The following is a 19,424-nucleotide window of genomic DNA, read 5'->3' as shown; positions in this document are numbered from 1 at the left end:
CCGGGTTAGCAACACGAACTTGACAGACGTGCTTCCTTTCCGTTCCCTTTTCGATATACAGATTTATTAGTGATCTATCCTAGTTTCTTTTATTTATTAAGGAATTAAACATTTCTTAGCAAAGCTAACGGGTCAGAGTTATCAGCGTTTATTGTCGCCCATACATTATTAGAAACAGCATTCATTATATGAAAGTGGAAGGCTTTTGGAAAAGAATGCATAGCAAAGTTGTCAGATTACGCGCAAAAGAAGGAGGGAAGCCTTGTGGATCTGGAAGGTAATCCACGGAGACTTGAACACGATGTAAATATATAATTTTTTGTATTGAATTGTTTGAAAATGTCTGCTTGTTTCAAACGAATCGAAAATGCACAATCGATCGAATCAAACACACGAGCCCAGTAAAGGATATTGTGTCTTAAAATAATTTAAATATTTCATGCTTTTTTTAATACTTTATTTGTCAGCTGTTCAGGTCTTCTGTGGCCTTAACGTATTCAATCCAAACTCCCTCTTAACCTCTCTTACTTGATCTTCGTATCACTCTATACATACCTCTTAAGTAAGGGAAAAAAAAGGAAAAATACCATCGTGTGCATCATTTGTGAATATATAATTTATTCAAATAGTTATTTACACAAAAAGATGTTAATGTAACAAAGCGAAAGAAAGCAGCCTAGTGTCATCTGTCAAAAACCATCATTTCTTGACAATAACTGCTCGAACCATTTGTTGCTTAAATTTCGATTTACCCATTGCAGGTGGGGTAGGGTGATTGTAGGGGCTCAAAAATAGAAAAGGTTATCTGACGATATAATTCTATGGCATCATACAAATTATATCAATACAACAATTATACAAATTATTGATCCAATGGCATCATACAAATTTTCAGCTTGTTTACTTTGATTACTTGGGTGCAAAATAGTTTTCTTGACCAAACAAATTTATTTCATTTTATCAAAGGTAAGGTATCCTGTCATTATTAATTCTTATTTATCGAAAGGGCTATTCTCTTCAATACTTTTCAGTTTCCTTGTCATAACTGAAGAAAAAATGAACGACGTTGCCGAGGCGAATTTAGAAGTTCCAAAACGACGGCAAGGTTAAATATTGCATTTCAAGCTGAACTACGCATGTTGATAGCAAATTACAACAAGATTACTTCTAGATAAATTTCTGGCAGCACATTTAATACCGAACATTGGTATAAATATCAATTACCAAACTTGTTACATGCAAACATCACAATGAACATACGGAGGGCAAACAACAGCTCAACATGAAAAGTTTTTCTACAAAACATTAACCATTAAACTTTCCGTATAATGAAAAACAAGCTTGAATTTAATAACATGTTAGTCATGGATAACAGGTGTTTAGGTGTTTTTGGAGCATGAAGGAAGACTTTTACAAATAGGCTCAAACCGTTGATTGACAAAGTCCGTCACAAAAATCATGCACCACTTTTAACAATTAGGACACTATCTATTTAACAAATTTTGAAACTTTGTTGATGCAAAGACAAGTATATGTAAGAAATGTTAATCTTAAAATCTATATTGCTCACAAATACCAAAATCTGTAAACAGGAGAGAAAAAGATAAACTGGCACAATTCATTTAACTTTCCCCAACATAGCCTAAAATACTGTTCTAAGAGTAAGATTTTGCAGATCTATTTCCTTTAACTAGTGTTGACAAAAAAATATGCTCAACAATTTCTTCTAAAAATATTTTTTATGAGGGCTTTGAATCAATGCACGACAAATCAGAATGGCGAAGCCAGAATCTAAACTAATCTAACACAATCACTTTACCCAAACTGCGGAAGAATATTTGCATTCTCGTGGCAGTGGAAAGGCTCACAAATCTCTGAAATATGCTTCGCTCAGTGCACTTCTTGCAGATATCCTTTGACATGGCTCGTAAATGAGCATTTTCTAAAAATGAATAGATTAAACAAATCAATCGGAATGGTTTTCAGTTCATTTAGGGACATTGACAACAAAGCAAAATAAAAGAATCTATGAAAACTTTTTGTGAGTTTTTGTTAAACTGGTTGAAGAACATTGTAGTGGTCAAGTGCCCTTATAAAGCATGAACTTTTGTCAGAATCATAGTTATGTCTATACCCTTGACAAGACTAAAGCAGTGACACCCCTAAGGATGATTATGCATCAATAGAATTATAATTGAAAAGCTGCTTAGATTTTAGATATCTCTAGCACCACCCCATGGCACGTAAGCTAAAATGGGCTCAGTCTGACAATTTCTGGACAAAATTCTGTCATTATATATTAGGGATGGATAAATCTTAAAAAACATTTTTGATATTTTTGGTACAGAATTTTGTTTTGTTGAAATTTTGTTTTACTTTACTACATAAAACTATAATTCGGTAATATGGGTTGTTTTATATAGTAGAGTCCTTTTTTAGAAAGGGACAGATATTTTTCCAGGCTGACCCTCATCATGTTGAGCCACATGGGACCTAAATTCAAGTATGTGCTATGCAAATTTTGTCAATTTTAAGTTACGTGTTTATTCCCATTATAAACTGTTTCAGCACATTTCATCTTTGTTGACAAGAAAATCCACTGTATTGTACAAATGAAAACCTAAAGACAGCATACCATGAGTAAATCAGTTCCATCTTTATCAAGCTGTGGGATAATCTTCTGAAGATCTTGACTTTTCCATTTTGGAAAATCTTGTTTAAATTCTTTGAGGTGCCCAACACCAGGCCATATAGTTTCATCAGGGGTACCAAGTGTTCTGAATTGAAAATTCAGATGATACAGTTCTTATAAAGAAATGATAACTCAGCTATTAGCAATCTTTTTATGTAGCATTCATTATTGTAGAATACCCAAAAATGGCTTAATGGTATTTTTAAGAAGGTTTAAAAATATTTTTATGAAAGGATGCCCTTTCTTCATTTTCAAATATCTTCCCTCAATTTGAGTTCATTTGAAAGACTTGTAACTCCTTGTAATTGAAAATCTGCTGTGTGAAGAACTTTTATGCAAATTTCAAGGTTTGAGAATTTTCATGTTTGAACCCACTTTCATTATTTCTATTTTCAAGATGATTCTCTAATTTGAAGCCTATAAAGTTGGAAAGTCTGAATGTTAACAATGATAATTGGCTTGTTTCAATTTAAACTCTAACACTAAAGCTTTCTAATTAACTATAAATAGATTAAAATTGGACAAGAAAAGGAAATTTTCTTTGTCTCTACAGTTTATGTTAGTATGAAGAAAAAATATAGAAAAGCAACAGAGCAAGTACCTGAAAATTCTAAAAAGTTGATCAATTTCAGAGTCACCAGGAAAAAGTGCTTTTCTTGTCACCTTTAGAGAAAATATAAAAAATATAGTTTGTTATATTATTGTTTTAATTGTTATGAGATTGGCAGCAGTATCACAAGAAAAGAATAATGAATTATTCAATTGCTGCCAATTAATAACGAGTGTGAAATATGCTTTATTCCAACAAATTTCTTCTTCATCTTTCATATTAAGTATCTAAAAAGTTAAGCTAAATCTCAGATATACATAAAAGGGAAAAGAGACTTCAGTGGATTTTATATAATAAACAGTGTTTATCATTAACTAAATAGGTTTTAATTTGAGTATGTGGTTAACATCATTGGTACTGTTATCCTGGCCTTTAAAAAGAAAATCTTCAACAGAACATTACAATAAAAGAGAAGAGAAGAAGAAGAAAATAGAATGTTCTTAACTTCTTTTAACATACCATTTCTGCAAATATGCAACCAATGCTCCAGATATCAACAGAACAGGAATAGAATTTGCAGCCTAAGAGAATTTCTGGAGACCTGTACCATAATGTGACAACTTCATGGGTGTATGTTCTCACGGGTACCCCAAATGTTCGAGCAAGCCCAAAGTCTGCAAGCTTAATATTACCTTGAACATCTATTAACAGGTTTTGTGGTTTCAGGTCTCTGTGGAGTATTCGATGGGCATGGCAATAGGCAATTCCACTCAACAACTGATACAAGTAACTCTAAAAGATTTGACATATTAAAATATTGCATAGCAAGTAAAGAAGTTTGCTTATCAATTAATGCAAACATTTTCTTACTTGTACAGAACTTGAAAAAGGCTTTGAAAGGAGCAAACATTTTAAAATATAATACAAAAAGCTTTTTTGTCTCCTCTGAGTATAAAACATCAGAATAAGGGCCTGAAATAACACAATGGAAAATATATACATAGTTGTGGATCAAAATAGGCCAATAAGAAAAATGCAAGCATATGACCAGCATAGTTGTTCAATCAGTGCTGCATGCCTATAGAAAAATTACCACTGTGCAAGAGAGAAAACAAACTCCTTCTGTCTACACAATGGCCGTTTTTTGTTTATATGGAGATCAATTCCAAAACTGCTAGATGAAAAGATGACCGGGTTCTTCCAATTATCTGAAACATGTCATCATTACAGACTTTTTTGAACAAACCACAAATTCATTTCCCTTGATCAGCATTTTATTTTTCTTCTTTGTTTACAAAATTCAATGTTGTTGCTTGGAGATCTAAGCTTAAATTTTTTCATTCAGAATAATACAAAACTCTGTCATATTTCTTATCTTAAATTTAAGCATCTTGACATGTCAACTTGAAATGTAGCATAGGTGGAATACCTTTACAAGTTTTGGTTCTAGACTCCCAGCAGGAGCAGTATCCATATATTTTTTCAAGTCTTGGCTTAGATACTCGAAAACCAAATAAAGCTTCTTATCACTGTATATAACATCTAACAATCTAAAAGAAAAGATATCATGTTAGACTTCTCCTAAAAAGGGGGATAGTGGTGTTGATTTTAAATCACATCTTCAGATCATGAATAATCATGATGTGGAGCTTGAAAGTTTTCACAATGAACTAAAATTGAAATGTTTTTGTTCGAATGGCAAAGCCCTCTTATCCAATGTAACAAACTTGAGTAAGCAATGTTGGATAGTAATAACAATGTCAAGATAGGCAAATCCTATGATAATTGACAAGGCTAGGTTAACTTCTTCATCAAACTTAAAATCTTTCAAAAGACTGCTAGAATAGAATTTAAAACTAAATTTACCTGACAATATTAGGGTGAGAGACTTCTTTTAATAAGGCTATTTCCCTTATTGCAGTGCTAGGAACACCATCAGTTTCCCTGAAGAAATCAAAACTTTTTGTAAGAATTGATAAATATATATATATGAATTATCATTCCCACTTTCAGCTACAGGGAAATCAATATTGAAAAGAAACCAAAAATACTCCTTTTGCAATAAGATTGTGTGTATATTGTTTCACTTAATTTTTTGTAATTCATTGCACAGAAATTAGTTCTTGTCAATTAGACTGATAATTTCTTTCTTTCTGTATAAGCTTTTGTTGCAGAACTTGTGAATTGATGTATGAGTGTTTCCTTCTTGTTCTCTTGCTCATAAGTTCATTATTATCTTAGTTAATTTTCAAAGCCTTAGTAGCCTAGAATTCTGAATAAAACCAAATTCAAGGAAACAAAATTCATTGCAGCCCAAAAGAACAAATTTATGTCTGCCAACATATTTTGGGGCAGGCTATCATTTAAAACCTTAAAGCTTTTAATAGATAGAAGAAATCATTTAAATGAAAATCAGTTTAGTCATTTGCAGCATTGCAGCTTCAAATACTTTTCATATTTAGATATATGAACAAGCCCAGCCCAGCCTAATATTATCAATTAGATATACCACAAGCCCAACCAAACACCAAACTAAGAATTTTGGCATTTCCATTTAAGAACAAAGAGAGGGTGCACATTGCCAGAAAAGTTGCATCTCATAACTCCTGTCCACTCTCTTGCCTCAGTGACGTGGATATCTTTTACAGGCTGCTTACCTTTTATTTGCTTCAAAATTTCTTCCGTTCGACACGCTGATTTGTATAGCGACACGTTTGTTAATTAAAATAGAATATGAGTATGAGGGCTTCAAAATCTTACGAATCGAGTCGTATCTTCTTTAAGGCCACTGTCTTTCCAGTTGATTTGTCTCTTGCTTTATAGACAATTCCATAAGTCCCCTCGCCAATTTTTTCCACCCTTTCAAAACCATCCATCCCTCCATGCATTCAAATCCAAGAGGCTCCTCCTAATTCGCAACCATGCTGAATTACTTCACTTAATTTGTGAATTTAATATTCTCAATTTCAAATCGAATTATTTCAGTCTAAGCTTCTTGATTACTTTCCCAAACATAACATAAATTTAACACAATTTTTTATATCTGGATAGGCTTCTGCTTCTGCCAAAAAAGTTTCTATTGACGACTAACTTTTTTCGCGCGCTTTCGTATGATACGGCCTCGTTATAGAATTATTTAAAAGAGGTTGCGAATGAATAGGAGGCATTCATAGCGGGAATGTTGGGAATTCAAAATTCGAATGGATAGGCCCACGTCTTTGCTGTATTTAGATACTTGAAAATGAAGAGAAGCTCGCGACGAAAATCCAAAGCTCCAGATACTAAATGTTTTAAGGAAGAAACAAGTAAGCAAGAAGCTGTTGTTGATCAAGATGAAGTAGATCCATCTGATCTGAAGTTAGCAAGGGTGCTGCTAAAAAGAAGACTTTTTGGGATGGATGTTCCCTCGAAATTTTGGTTGAGTTTTGGCTTAGAAAACCAGAAGAGGTAGGAAGCATTTGCATCAGATTTAAAGAAGCATGTGCTGAGTTTCTAAGAGGGATCACATTTTGCAGATATGTTTTATGTTGTCACTCGATTCTCTATATTTCCAAGCAAAAAACTTCAAATATATGCTTTGCGACGGTCAAGGGCCTCGTGCATGCTTGGAAAGTTTCTAAGAATTCAATCATTCAAGCAACTTTTGAGTTTTAGCTGTCTAAAGTAAATGCCGAAAATCAAATCTGTTATTGATGATTTTTTATGATATTTGGTAATTAAGGGTTTGCTCCTCCTAAGGTCTGTTCACAAAAGTGAATTAACAATTCTAATGCCCCTTCTTTTGGTGTGCAAACAATTAATGCGCAGTGTGTTAAATTAAGAACTTCTTTAGGTGTTAATTATGCATATATCTATCTAATTTTCTACTTCTTTTTTATATATTCTCATAAAGTTTTACAAAACTGACAAACTACAAGACAATGCCACAGGGAGGATGGAAATACTTAGCAACCCTGTGACCATTACATTAAATAAACATCATAAATATAACATAACAAATAAAAATTACAACTATTAAATTGAACAAAAAACACATTGACAAAAACTAAACAAAATTTATGAAAGACAAATTACATAGGAGAGAAGACTTTTAAAACTACTTAATGAAACCTTTCAGGGGCCATGGTGCATTCCATGTACTTAGGCCCAAAGATCTTCGGCATACACTCAGGTTTTTTTGGCGTTTGGCGTGCAAACCAATAAAAATCTTTGTGCGAACTTTAAATTTTTGATAGTTTGCATGCTAAACATGAAGCCATGTACATAGTTAAATGTAAAATAAAGACTCACACACCACAGTTTTCTCTAATAATCAATTTTCTTTGTCTGGTGCAACAATGTTTACAGTTTTACTAACTGCTTTTATATTATCGGCGTACCTAAACAAATGCCCCGGTGGACCTTCTGCATACAGTTGACATGGAATGGGCCCTGGTTCAGAGGTCTGGGTATATTTTAATGTTGCCTCAAGATTGCTTGCATTTGAATTCAAAGATAATTTTTCATGACGATAAAGAAGTTGCAGTAAAGCTGCATTTGAAAGGTCTGTTAATCCATGGGGTTGCAATATAGTCTTCACGTTGTCGATAAGATCACTTGTTTTTAAGTTACTGCAAACCAAATGTTCATATCATCACAGGTTGCTGTGGAGCATAAAGGCTATTGTTATATTTTGCCACTCACAACCATGAAAAACAAACATGTTTCCTTGTTTGACATTTAACAATAGATAATTTAATAGTTTTTCAATCTTTCAATTTGACAATTTGAAAAAACCTCTTACTAGGCAGCTGATAGATGTTTTTGAGCAATGTGTCAAATTTGGAGAAAGCAATTCTGCTTTAGTTATTGGTCCTAGAGGAAGTGGAAAGACAAAGGTAATCTTAACAGCAATATAATTCTACAGCTATGCACATACTAGTTACCTAGGTGATATCATTTTGAAGTTGGATCAAATTGAGATTGTTGGCTTGAATTATTTTTTTAGATCATGGCCTTCTTTTTGTGAATAAAATAACTTTTTATGCTATGTTTTTATTTCTCAATCAAAGAATTAATCATTAAAATGATACATAATTCTATTTATGGACAGGTCACCAGATTCATCTAGAAAACTACTTTTTCACCCTTATCACATAGATTTTTTCTTTGTATTTTTGGCTTAGATACCATAGTTGTTTTAAAATGCTTTAATGTTCATATATTTCTTTTTAGCTGATTGAAGCTGCCCTTCATGATTTAGAAGAATCATCAGAAAATTATTTTGTTGTATTTTTAAATGGTGAGAACTAAAATACTTTACTAAAGAGCTACCTGTCAAAGCTTTATATATTAAGTCTTTCTAAGATAGATGATGTTTTGTACCTTGCCACTGAGAGGGGGCAGGGAGGTCAAGTTGTCCCAGGGTCTCTTGCTGGTGGGCCTCGTATCATTTGTATAATTTCCAAGTGTCAAGAAAAGATTTCTGATAGCATTTTCTACAGAATTTTTTCCAATGTAGGCATTAATTGCCACAGAATTTTTTCCATGTAGTCATTAGTTTTTTCCATAAAGGCATTAATTTGATTTTTTCCGAAGGAGGGGGGGGCAGTGCTGCATTAATCACAGGGCACTCTGGGCACTGTACCCAGGGCCCTAGTTTTAGAGGGGCCCCAAATTGTCTGGAATGGTCAGATATATTTGGAAAGGAATCATGAAACTTGACCAAAATCCAAACTTCAGACATATTTTTTTTACTTCTGGCCCATTAGCCCATTTATCACATTACTTCATCTCTTTGGGACAATCACATGACAATGCTTCTAATATTTTTGGGAAATTTAGTGGGAGAGGACAAGAATTTAAGAAATTAACAAATATGCATCCTAAACCTCATGTGTTGCTTATTTGCCCAATTTGATTGGTAACACACCAGTTAAATGCTGTCCTGTGCCGAAAAGCTAAAGTTAAAGAGAGGAAAGGTACAAAAATTACTTATGAATATTTCCAAACGCAATGATTTACCAATGTGGCTTCAGGTGAAAGGAAATTTTCCACTTTGAAGAGCAGAGGTGGAAAAAGTATCGCAACCACTCAAATTTTTCTGGATGAAAATATTAGCAGAAAGTTTCACAGAAAAGTTTTGAAGTGTTAAAGTAAATGTAAAAATCTGGTGACAAGAGTTAAGTCAAATCAGCATTTAATATTATTTCAACTTGCCTGTAAGCAGCTAAATATGAGCTGCCAATGGACTGTCGGGTATAGTCTCTTTCCATTGGAAAGAAATTCTTTGTGCACATTCACCATCTCACAGAAATCTCAACCACTCACCATCAACATTTTTTTTGGCAGCTGAGCTTTTTAGACAAACCATTGTTTAGACTGAGATTAATATAGGGACTGGAATCTACTTTCACAGAAATTATTTCTTGTACTATGGTGTGAGCAGCATTGATCATAAGTGAATATGCTTGGTTAAAGTAATTTGATTCATGTTAGGACTCCATTTCAACCATATATTTCTTCACACTTCTCAAAGAATAGGCTGTGTTAAGCCTTCTCCGTAAAATGCACCATACAATTCAAATGATTGTGCCCCTGACTCTTCTGAAACTATGTTTAGAAATTATTGCCTTCTGATTTTAGTTTTTCCATCGCGATGATTGAATAAATGCATAAATTTCTGGCTAAAGTTGATTTCCCTCTTATGTGCATTTATGCATCAAGTAAAGCCATATCTAATATGTTGAGTTAGGTCTACTCAGAGTCAGTTTCATATAAACGTCTTGAATTTCTTCAGCTAAATACAGTATTGTAGGCACAAACAGAAAGTTATTTGTCTACCCCTTGAATTCTTGCAGAAAGTTTTTAGCCAGATACTTAGGTTCTCAGAAAGAAAAAAGTTTCTTCCACCTCTGTTGAAGAAAGTAAAGATTAATTTTATTTTCACAATTAAGCAAAGTCGTGTGACAGGGTTATGTGTAATGGGTATCAATTTTGATCTTCTAAGAGAAATTGAATTTTTTCGTCCTTCCTTCTCAAATTGTTGAAACAAGCACAGAATGTGCGAGACTAGGAAGGTCTATGTTTGTGACAACAACATATTCAATTATGCAAAGTAGAATTTTATTTTAATTCAAGATTTTGTTTTTGATAGTTTCATGGTTTTATAGGTTTGTTGCAAACAGATGATAGGACCTCGTTGCAAGAAATTGCGAGGCAGTTGAAGCTTGAAAACGTTATTGGAGATCAAGTGTTTGTATGCAATTTAAATTTTTTTTGGGAACTGCAAAGTCGTTGGTACTGTAAAATTTTAAGAGAGCATGGACAGTGGAAAAATGATATACTTTAGTACGTGGGCAAAAAAAGTCGTCTTTTAATTTTGGCGTTTTGGAATTGGTCTACATAAAAACAAAAGACCCTTTTTCTGTTATATTTAATTTAAATTGCAAGTTAATTTGTGGCTTGCGTGGTATTGATCAAATGGTTTTGTTTTGATAAACTTTCTCAGTTTTTATGTCTGGCCTTGAAAAGGAATGCTAGTATATTTATGTTTGGTTTTTGTTTTATTTAGTCATTTTCAAAATTTTTCATCTCTCAAGTTATTTATCTTGAGTTGTTGCACCAAAGATATCTTTTTGCAATTTTTTAATCATACTAGCTTTTCTTGTTGAATTGAGTTGAGTCTGATGAAAGCACCACTTATTATTAACAACTTATTTTACCAACTGATTATTATCTTATTTTAGGGGTCCTTTGCGGATAATCTGGCTTTTATTTTGGATTCCTTTCGTAGTGGTGAGTGGTGCTAAACTTTTTTTGACTGGTTTGAAGTTCCTGCCCCCGAGTATATTATACAAGAAATTTTCTGCTTTTGGAAAGGAATTTATTATTTCGTCAGGTACAGTCATGTTACCTTTAAGCGTATCTTTTTAATTGTTGAAAAAGACAAATATGTCAATTGAAACTTGCTACAGCCTGATCTAACAGTTTTTTTAAGATTGGGTTCAAAATTTGAAAAATATTGATAAAGAGGCGAACAATTCAGCCCAGGAAGAGGCTTGCCCCCGTGGGTCTAAGTGCAAAGGCTAGAGAACATTTTGCAAAACTTCTATTTTTTATGAGTAAACTTTGCGTGTCTATCAATGACAGGGAAGAGAAGTAAAAAGCTTTTTATGCCTGATCGTTATATTTAAGCATAGTCATAGATGATTTAAGAAAGTCATTGTGTTTTACGCTCAGCGGGTCACAATCACCACAATGATTGTCCCGCTTACCGTATGCTAAACTACTTTTCGTTACAGATTCTTGAGAGTACATAAATTAATGACAAAAATGTGAACATATATCAATATCTAGTTTCGGAATAAAAATAACTATATCCATCAAGGGCCATCGAAAAATAAATGCTATTGATAATTTTCTATCTTAATTGTAAGTGTTGTTTCTCTTACATATATATATTGCAGGTAGCGAAGAAACCCGTTCTGTCATAATGATTCTCGATGAGTTTGACTTATTCGCACAACATAAAAACCAATCACTTATATACAATCTTCTTGACGTCTCCCGTAACAAAGAAACGCCAATCGCCGTGGTTGGAGTCACTTGTAGATTGGTATGTTCTGTCTCCTTACTACAGAAAAACTTGCAAAAGTCGGATCTCTTTTGACCAGACCGAAAATAGTCCGTCTTATGCGAAGTCCGACCTACCCGTATAAAAATGAAATAAACCATTACTGATTTAAAACCGAGATTTAACATTAAAGAACCTTACCAAGCACCATTGAGGAAAAACTCAATGCTGTCACTATCAGCTGAAGTATAGATGGATTTTTATATCATCACGTGACATCACGTTAACCATATCGTAAGTACCTGTACAGCATCTGAATATGGTCACTGATGTATTTCTCAAGAGGGCTTCATTTAGATGATATTCAGATGAAAACACCGATTTATGAAAATATTCGACTTAAACATTACGCAAATATTTAACTAATGAAATTTGACTTATGCGAATCAAATTTAATGCATTTTCAACAAGTGGATAGGGACTGTACATTGTTGTGCGAGTTGTGATATTTCCTATGTATATGAGCTCGTCTGTATATGTTTTTGCTGTAGGCTGGAATAGAATAAGTCCGAGAGCTTCCAACCACTTTTTCAGAGCTGAAAGGTCAAATAGAACTTCATGCTTGCCTGTTTCAAAATAGCCATTATTCTCAATATTATTGCATCCAATACATATCTATTGTATTCGGTTTTTCATGAGGTTTCGCAAATTTGACTACAGTTGGCTGTTGAGATTCATAGATTCTACGGCTTATCCGAGGTTGAACTAGTCAATGTATTTCAACGTAATCAAGCGATTCTAGTCAAGCCATTCTACCTAATCAAATATTAGAAACTTTAAGTGCTTTATTTCAGTATCTAGACCTCAAACTTACGCCTTGAAGGACAGAATTTGCCCAATATTTTCTGATATATTGTATATTCTTGTCTTAAAGCTACATATATTGCTATCAGTTTGTGATTACGTAAAAGCAGTTTTTAAGCTTATAGTATATTGGAACATTTTTAAACTTTATACCGCTCTGTGCCAACATTTCAGGTGAACTTCTCTTCACAGTTATCTATTTCGCAGATTGTTATCTGTTTTGCAAATAAGACTGGTTCACTTTTCTCTATGTTTTTACACTGAAACATTTGTCACTTTAATTGAAAAATCAAGGAAAGAATTTTTTACCAGACTGCATGTTGACGTCGTTTTTTTCACAATCATCTTTGTGATTGTTTTCTCCTCCCCCGTTCTCTATTCTATGAGCCAATCCTTGTTTCGAGTCTTTAAGTTTCTAGCTTTTGTCTTATCGTCCTGAAATTCGTTTGTTCTATTAAGTCTACTCTATTCTTTTGTTCTATTAAATTTTCTGACTGTCAAATATTTTCAGGGTTCTTTCAATAATGCAAGCTTTATATTTGATTAATATTCCGATAGAAAATGACTTATCAAATATTTGTTTTTCAGGATGTCATAGAGCTGTTAGAAAAACGAGTTAAATCAAGATATTCTCATCGGAGCATTTTAACATTCAGTCAGATTGACTTTGAAGATTACATAACTATGCTTAGGTGTGTTTTCTTTCTTGGTTAACTAAGGTTGGTTATTTATAGATGGCTGAAACAGGCCTGTCGCTATAGGGGGAGTTTGGGGTGTGACACACGACCCACCTTGAAAAGCTGCCATTTCATAAACGAGAAGTTTCTTGATATGTAGGGGGCACCGTGCAAACCATTTTTTCATGTTTTGAACTATTTTTGCTGACCGCAGTGTAAATTTTAGGCTGTTATAAATGTACCCATCATCTCCCAAAAAAACAGTTTTCAACATATTTAATTTATGGTTTTTGGTATTAACTCTGCGACCTTATTTCTTCTTACATTCTACTAAACTTCTGCCTCTCAACAACTGCGAAACCCCTTAGGCCTAAAGGGGCTTGCTCAATCCTGTAGTTTCTTAGGTAAACGTATTTGGAACGTAGGGGATATTAAATTCATGTTACGTGAAGATATTTTATTGTTTTTTCTGAGTATTCGATTCGTTGTTAAGTCATTAACGGTTGGTTAATTTAAAACGACAAAATTACAGCTAAGCACCCTTACAATTCTTATTCTACTAAAAATTATCTTTTTCGGCCGACTCAATTGTGAATTGACCAATATTTTGCAGGCGATTTTTTTCTTTCTGTTCTCTAATGCCTTGATATTCTCCTCTTATGTGCAACCAAACATTGGCAAGCTTTTGACAATTTTTGCAGTTACGATAAGGCAACACCCTTAGATTGTTTAATTGTCGCTGATGCAGGACACATGTTGTTCTTACAATATGGGAACAATGTCTCCCCCAACCCCAAGCAACCTCCCACAGGAAACGGCTGCTTAGAGAGGAGGGGTTTTTGAAATGGGATCAAAATAGTGCGTGTCATTATTACACAAAGCTCTACAGTAAATTTTATTTACAAGTAGACAGTACTTATACAGTAAATTTGTCTTTCTCTTTTGATATGTTTGATTCAGCATTTGTTAAATGTGAGACTCCTTATATGTACTCTTTACTGATTTTTTTTATAATTCAGATCCATGCTGATGCTTCCAGCTGATTTTCAGTCAAGGAAATTCAGAGACAGTTGGAATAAGTACATGGCGGTGGGTGTTCTTACTTTTTTCGTGCACCAGGTTGACGTTACCAGTTTAATGCTATCTGCAATAATTCATATTATCCTATTTTAAAACAGACTTTGAAATCTTCGAAGTGGTAAATCTTTCTTGATATATTAAAAATGTTTCTATTGGAAGAGGGGGGTTTCTAAGAGGGCAAAAGCAACAAGCCGAAATACATAGAATGGTGGCTGCAATATTTTAAAATTGTTCTCACAAGACAAAATATCCGCTGAACAACATCTGTGTAACTAAAACTGACGATTCTTCCTGTATAGAGCATCTAGCTTTTTATAACTGCTCTATCCAAACCAGGTTAAAAATTAAGCTAAAAATTTTATAGGTCCCGTAGGGTTTTCAATATTGTACTTACATAATCTTTCTCCCATTGAGATTTTAGTATATCGCTGACTTTTGTAATTCTTTTCTATAGACAGTGAGAAAGAATAGTTGTTATGTAAAATAATAACATATCAAAATATCTTATAAATACCAGTGTACTCTGCATAGTTTTATGCTAATGAAATTTTTCAGCTCTAATCTAATGTAATCTCAGTGTTGTAATTTTCAGCTCAGTTTTGTAGCACAGAGAAGACTTCAGTGACCCATTTCCGTTTATGTGATGCCTTTGATATTTTGATAAGGAACAAACAGGCCTATTGGTTTTTTTATAACGTGTTCATATCAATTTTAGGTTCTAGCAACTGACAGAGCTAGCCGGGAAGTCATCAGGAAACATTTTAACAAGTCAAAAGATATTCGTTCTTTGTCCATGTGTCTAGCACAAGCAGTTTGCAAAGTTTCTACCCAAACTCCTTTCGTTACCTCTGAAATTCTTGTGAATGTTTTTAAAGGACAAGAGAATGATAGCAAACAACTAATCTTGAATGGTAGTTAACTTACACTTGTTTTTAGTGGTATAAAAAGCTTGAAAAAGCAAGCATTAACAGTCATGTGCTTGTGTTCTGATAGGCCTATTTCGACCCACAACTTAGAATGTATATTTCCTAGCTTAGAAATTTAGATAAAAGTTTGACGTTTTATAATCTAAAGAGTGTTAGATGAAAAGCTTACTATGTCTCAAAATGTTTCCTTTTTTCAAAGCTATTTTTTCTAAAAATGCTCCATCAAAATAACACAATAAGCCTGCCAATCATTAGGTCAATTGCAGAAAGAAAGTGTACCGGATCTCCATTTTATCTACAATGAATTTTTCAAAATATGTTATATATAGATAGCCCTGGGTAAGTTAAAAAGCTTTCATTTCATAGGCGTTAAATTGATCAACTTCTTGATTTAATATTGAAAACCAAGCAAAAAATGTTTGTTGCTTATAAATTAATTAGATACTAATGCAATCGCGATCTCAGTTTTAATGCATATAAATTTATCGATAATCTTCATTTGTTTAGGCTTGTCTGTATTGGAGCTCTGTCTTATTGTTGCAATGAAGCATATTCGTGATAGAAGAAGCGGGGAAGCATTCAACTTTGATATGATATATAAAGGTTAGTCAATTTATTTACTTAGCCATCACTTACAATGCCTGCCAAAAGTCTTGGAACACTGACGTCAATTTTAAATTTTAAAGTTCAAAATCAATCACCCCCCCCCCCCCCCTCTCCCCTACAGAACAATGTTGGTTTACTATCAACCGGGTCAGGATTTTAGAAAACACTTTCCTTTGCTTCCTAAAATAGATATTTCTCTAAATCATTAACATTGTTTTAGGGGGAAGGGGGCGGAAGTTGTAATTTTTTTCATGAAAGGAATGAAAGATAACAAATGTAGCGTAAATTGCTGGGTGTTCCGAGTACTTTTGACAGGCATTGTAGACTTTTAGCAAGATGGTGGTTTCATCTAATCTGAATCTGGTGCCTGTTGTTGGGTTTAGACGCAACAGGCCAACTTATATTATTGTTTTTTCTCCTTGTATTATATAGTGGTAAAAATCTTTAAACAGGCTGCATTTTAACATACTGTCATTTACTTCAGGTATTCTATTAGACCTTGGGCTTGTGCTCCAATTATGCAGGCAATAGCTAAAAAAGCTATGAGGCAGACGATTTGAAGCAAGTAACGAAAGGTCTAACATCTGTGAGAGATTTGTGAGAGATTTTGTCTAGGAAGAACCGTGATATCGACTGTTGGCCCGTTCTAATTTTGCAATTTCCTTCTATGACTTGGTGAAAATAAGAGTAAGATTCAAGATTAAGTGGTGACTTATGACTAGCAGCATTTCACCTTCTAGAGCTTTAAATTTTTTGCGGGGATTTAAACGATCGGTAATGCCTGGTCCTTTTGTTTTGATTCGCTTTTATCAATTATCACCTTAATGTTTTTCCAGAATACGAGTCTTTTGTATTAAAACGAAGCACAACAACTCAAAAATTCGACAAAAGGGTTGCAATGAAGGCTTTTGAGCATCTTCTTGCTGTTGAACTCGTCAAACCGGTGCACAGCGTCAGTCAGTCGTCCCTGCCGAAGGAGTTCCAGCATATGATGCTGCTGGTCGATGACAGTCAAATCAACGAAGTTTTCTCTTCGTATCAAGGTTGTCCAACTGATTTGAAGCACTGGGCATCAACTGAATTTGCCTGATTATGGATCCCTTGCGCTGCCTTCTTTCACATCTCTCTCTTATCCATCAAATTGAACTTGTAGATCATGTGCACCATGCTACGGGTTTAAATTCGTTTACAGGTCAGTTTGCCTGTGACATGCGCAGTAGTCCTCGGGGATTCTTTTGAGTTATTGGAATAATTTCAAAAGATTTATTTGTAAATTTTTTGCCATTTTTATCTATGGCTCTTTAAGTTTTCTTTCGGATGATGATCCTATTTGGAAGTATCCCGTATGTAAACTTCCAAATTTTTCAAACTTAGACATCTTCAGCAATCCAAGAATTTTTTATTTTAGTGTCGTTATAAGTATATCTCCAAATTTTCCTCATTTATCAATCATTGAAGCATTTTAGGAACTTACTTATGACATCTTACTTACTTAAGATTCAAGAACCAATATACCTTACGCAAAACTTCCAGTCTTACATCTCCTAAAATACAAATTTTCTCTAATTTGAAAAATCTATTTTATATGATACGATAAGACATATGACTAGTATGGTAATGAAAATAAATCTTTACCGGTCTGTCAAAAAATGCCCAATGCCGTATAGGCCAGAGCTGTACACGCTATTTGGTGCATAGAACAGGTTGCCACTCCGAGTTTCACGCTTAATGCGGTCATCAGGGAGCTGTCCAAAGTATAAGATTTCAATTCTTTCGAGAAGTAAGATTCAGAATCCAAGATGGGACCAAACAAATTTGCTTCAGAATCAACTGATTGATGACAGCATAGATAACAGCAAGATCAGTAATGAATCCATGAATCTGCTTTATATTCAAAAGCAATTGCATGATTTAGTAGTGGTATGTCTTATTTAAGAGCAAATTTTGAGTACTTTCAGTTGACGTATAAAATAACTTATTTTGCCAACGTCAGCGTGTATAGTTATCCTAAAGAGTAACTAAATGAGCTGGAATTTACTATAAATGCGCTAAATTACATTGAAACAAATACGTTTATTCGATAATATTTGATTATGCTTGGCAATAAATCATCATCATAATCATAATGTACTTGTGTAATGCGACAGCAATGACGGAAAGGCAATCTCTTCACAGAGTGACTCTTCACCCCGTGCCACAAGCTATTTTACAAGTATTGAAGAAGTAGCATATAGTTTAGATTATTTACAATACGAAAGCTAACTTTAAGAAAAAAAACAAATGCAGTTTATTACAGTGCTGAGCTGAAAGTTTCATCTTTGCTTTAATACGTAAGTTATTGCGCATTTATGTAGAAAATTTCATGGCACCCTCGGCTTTTTTATTTTTTGCAAGCAGTTAATTTGGTGGAGTTCTGCAAACACCTTTTCCTGAAACTTCACACAGGCACGGGATGGTGCGAAATGCCAGGCTCTGCGTTGGCGCCCCTTCATTGGCAACCAGTCAAGTGTACCCAGCGTAACCAGCTCGAAAGACTTGGATGGGAAACAATTTTTCTCGACCACGCCCTTCACACACTCTGAAAACGTAGGAAACGCCTTCGAATTTTCGGAAATGCAAATTTCTCAAGCAGCATTTTTCATAAGAGGGGCTTTTTTAAAAGAACAAAAATCAAATACGATCTGATCAACCCCATTCCCCAAGGGTTTTTCGACAGATTTCGAGAAACTATAAAATTGATCTTTTGGAAAGCTGCGATCCACATGCCCACCCCAGTCCATCCTGTGGCGACCCCACTGAGTGTACCCTTTCTTTCTCTTTGGCGTAGCAGCCTAGAAGAAAACCAACAGTAGCATCTTGAGCCTTATGCAATCTTTTTAAGAGGCACGACGGAAGAGGCTGAAAGAGAACGTCTACAAAGACAAAGACTACTTTGACGAAACGATGAGCAGCTCAGCAATCTGTTTTCAATTTGAATGGAATGAGATTTGTTTGTAGCATGGACATTAAATACTATAGAAGCATGAAGAAGTTACTTCAATCATAAAGTATTCCCACGATAGATGTTCGTTTAAGATTACACCAAGCAAGTTAGGTATCACTTGGACTTGGCCAAGTTAGGTATCAATTTTTGCCGCGAATTTTGCAGGTCGAATAATTGCTGCCGTTGTTATTTCGAGAAGTTTGAAGCATGCCAGTTTTGCCGAAGTGAGCCGTTTAGCGGATTCATCACGATACCGGAATGAGTCACATGATACCGGATTCATTTCGTATCGGATCGCTTTTCATATCGGATAGGCCTTCTGTTCACACGATGACGCTTGAATCCGATACGCTCCGTATCGTTTTTGCGGAGTCAAACCATTCCGCTGTAAATGTGGAATGGAATCATATCGGATCGCTTTTGATTTGAGCTCGTGTGAACGCATGAATCCCTTACGGTTTCGCTCCGGAACCTCTCTTTCGAAAAAGCAGC

At 34.3% G+C, this 19,424-nt stretch overlaps 2 protein-coding genes across 2 annotated transcripts; one reads left to right on the top strand and one right to left on the bottom strand.

Annotated features, from left to right (window-relative positions):
• Positions 1-594: 594 nt before the first annotated feature.
• LOC135682439 (cyclin-dependent kinase 2) lies at positions 595-6,325 on the bottom strand. Its single transcript, XM_065197325.2, has 7 exons — positions 6,003-6,325; positions 5,109-5,186; positions 4,672-4,792; positions 3,762-4,034; positions 3,294-3,355; positions 2,636-2,777; positions 595-1,942 (listed from the first exon to the last, which is right to left on the bottom strand). Exons 1-7 carry the CDS (start codon positions 6,128-6,130, stop codon positions 1,865-1,867), a joined length of 882 nt encoding a protein of 293 aa, XP_065053397.1. The 5' UTR covers positions 6,131-6,325; the 3' UTR covers positions 595-1,864.
• A 64-nt stretch (positions 6,326-6,389) lies between these two features.
• On the top strand, positions 6,390-19,020 carry LOC135682436 (origin recognition complex subunit 4). Its single transcript, XM_065197321.2, has 11 exons — positions 6,390-6,689; positions 8,029-8,119; positions 8,457-8,523; positions 10,394-10,479; positions 10,970-11,018; positions 11,690-11,838; positions 13,249-13,352; positions 14,357-14,426; positions 15,133-15,328; positions 15,851-15,946; positions 16,786-19,020. Exons 1-11 carry the CDS (start codon positions 6,484-6,486, stop codon positions 17,037-17,039), a joined length of 1,368 nt encoding a protein of 455 aa, XP_065053393.2. The 5' UTR covers positions 6,390-6,483; the 3' UTR covers positions 17,040-19,020.
• The last annotated feature ends 404 nt before the right edge of the window (positions 19,021-19,424 follow it).

Source organism: Rhopilema esculentum, chromosome 16 (genome assembly GCF_057945365.1).
Source record: "Rhopilema esculentum isolate cy_ngs chromosome 16, ASM5794536v1, whole genome shotgun sequence".
NCBI lineage: Eukaryota > Metazoa > Cnidaria > Scyphozoa > Rhizostomeae > Rhizostomatidae > Rhopilema > Rhopilema esculentum.
Note: the sequence above shows the minus strand (reverse complement) of the source record. Positions and strands in the feature narration are given on the sequence as shown.

Coding starts and splice junctions, on each gene's coding strand:
- LOC135682439 (XM_065197325.2), bottom strand. CDS start 6,130: ATGCATGGAGGGATGGATGGTTTTGAAAGGGTGGAAAAAATTGGCGAG. Junction 5,187..6,002: donor AAGAAGATACGACTCGATTC/GTAAGATTTTGA, acceptor TGATTTCTTCAG/GGAAACTGATGGTGTTCCTA. Junction 1,943..2,635: donor ATGGAACTGATTTACTCATG/GTATGCTGTCTT, acceptor ATTCATTTTTAG/AAAATGCTCATTTACGAGCC.
- LOC135682436 (XM_065197321.2), top strand. CDS start 6,484: ATGAAGAGAAGCTCGCGACGAAAATCCAAAGCTCCAGATACTAAATGT. Junction 6,690..8,028: donor GGCTTAGAAAACCAGAAGAG/GTAGGAAGCATT, acceptor ACCTCTTACTAG/GCAGCTGATAGATGTTTTTG. Junction 11,019..11,689: donor TTTGGATTCCTTTCGTAGTG/GTGAGTGGTGCT, acceptor TATATATTGCAG/GTAGCGAAGAAACCCGTTCT.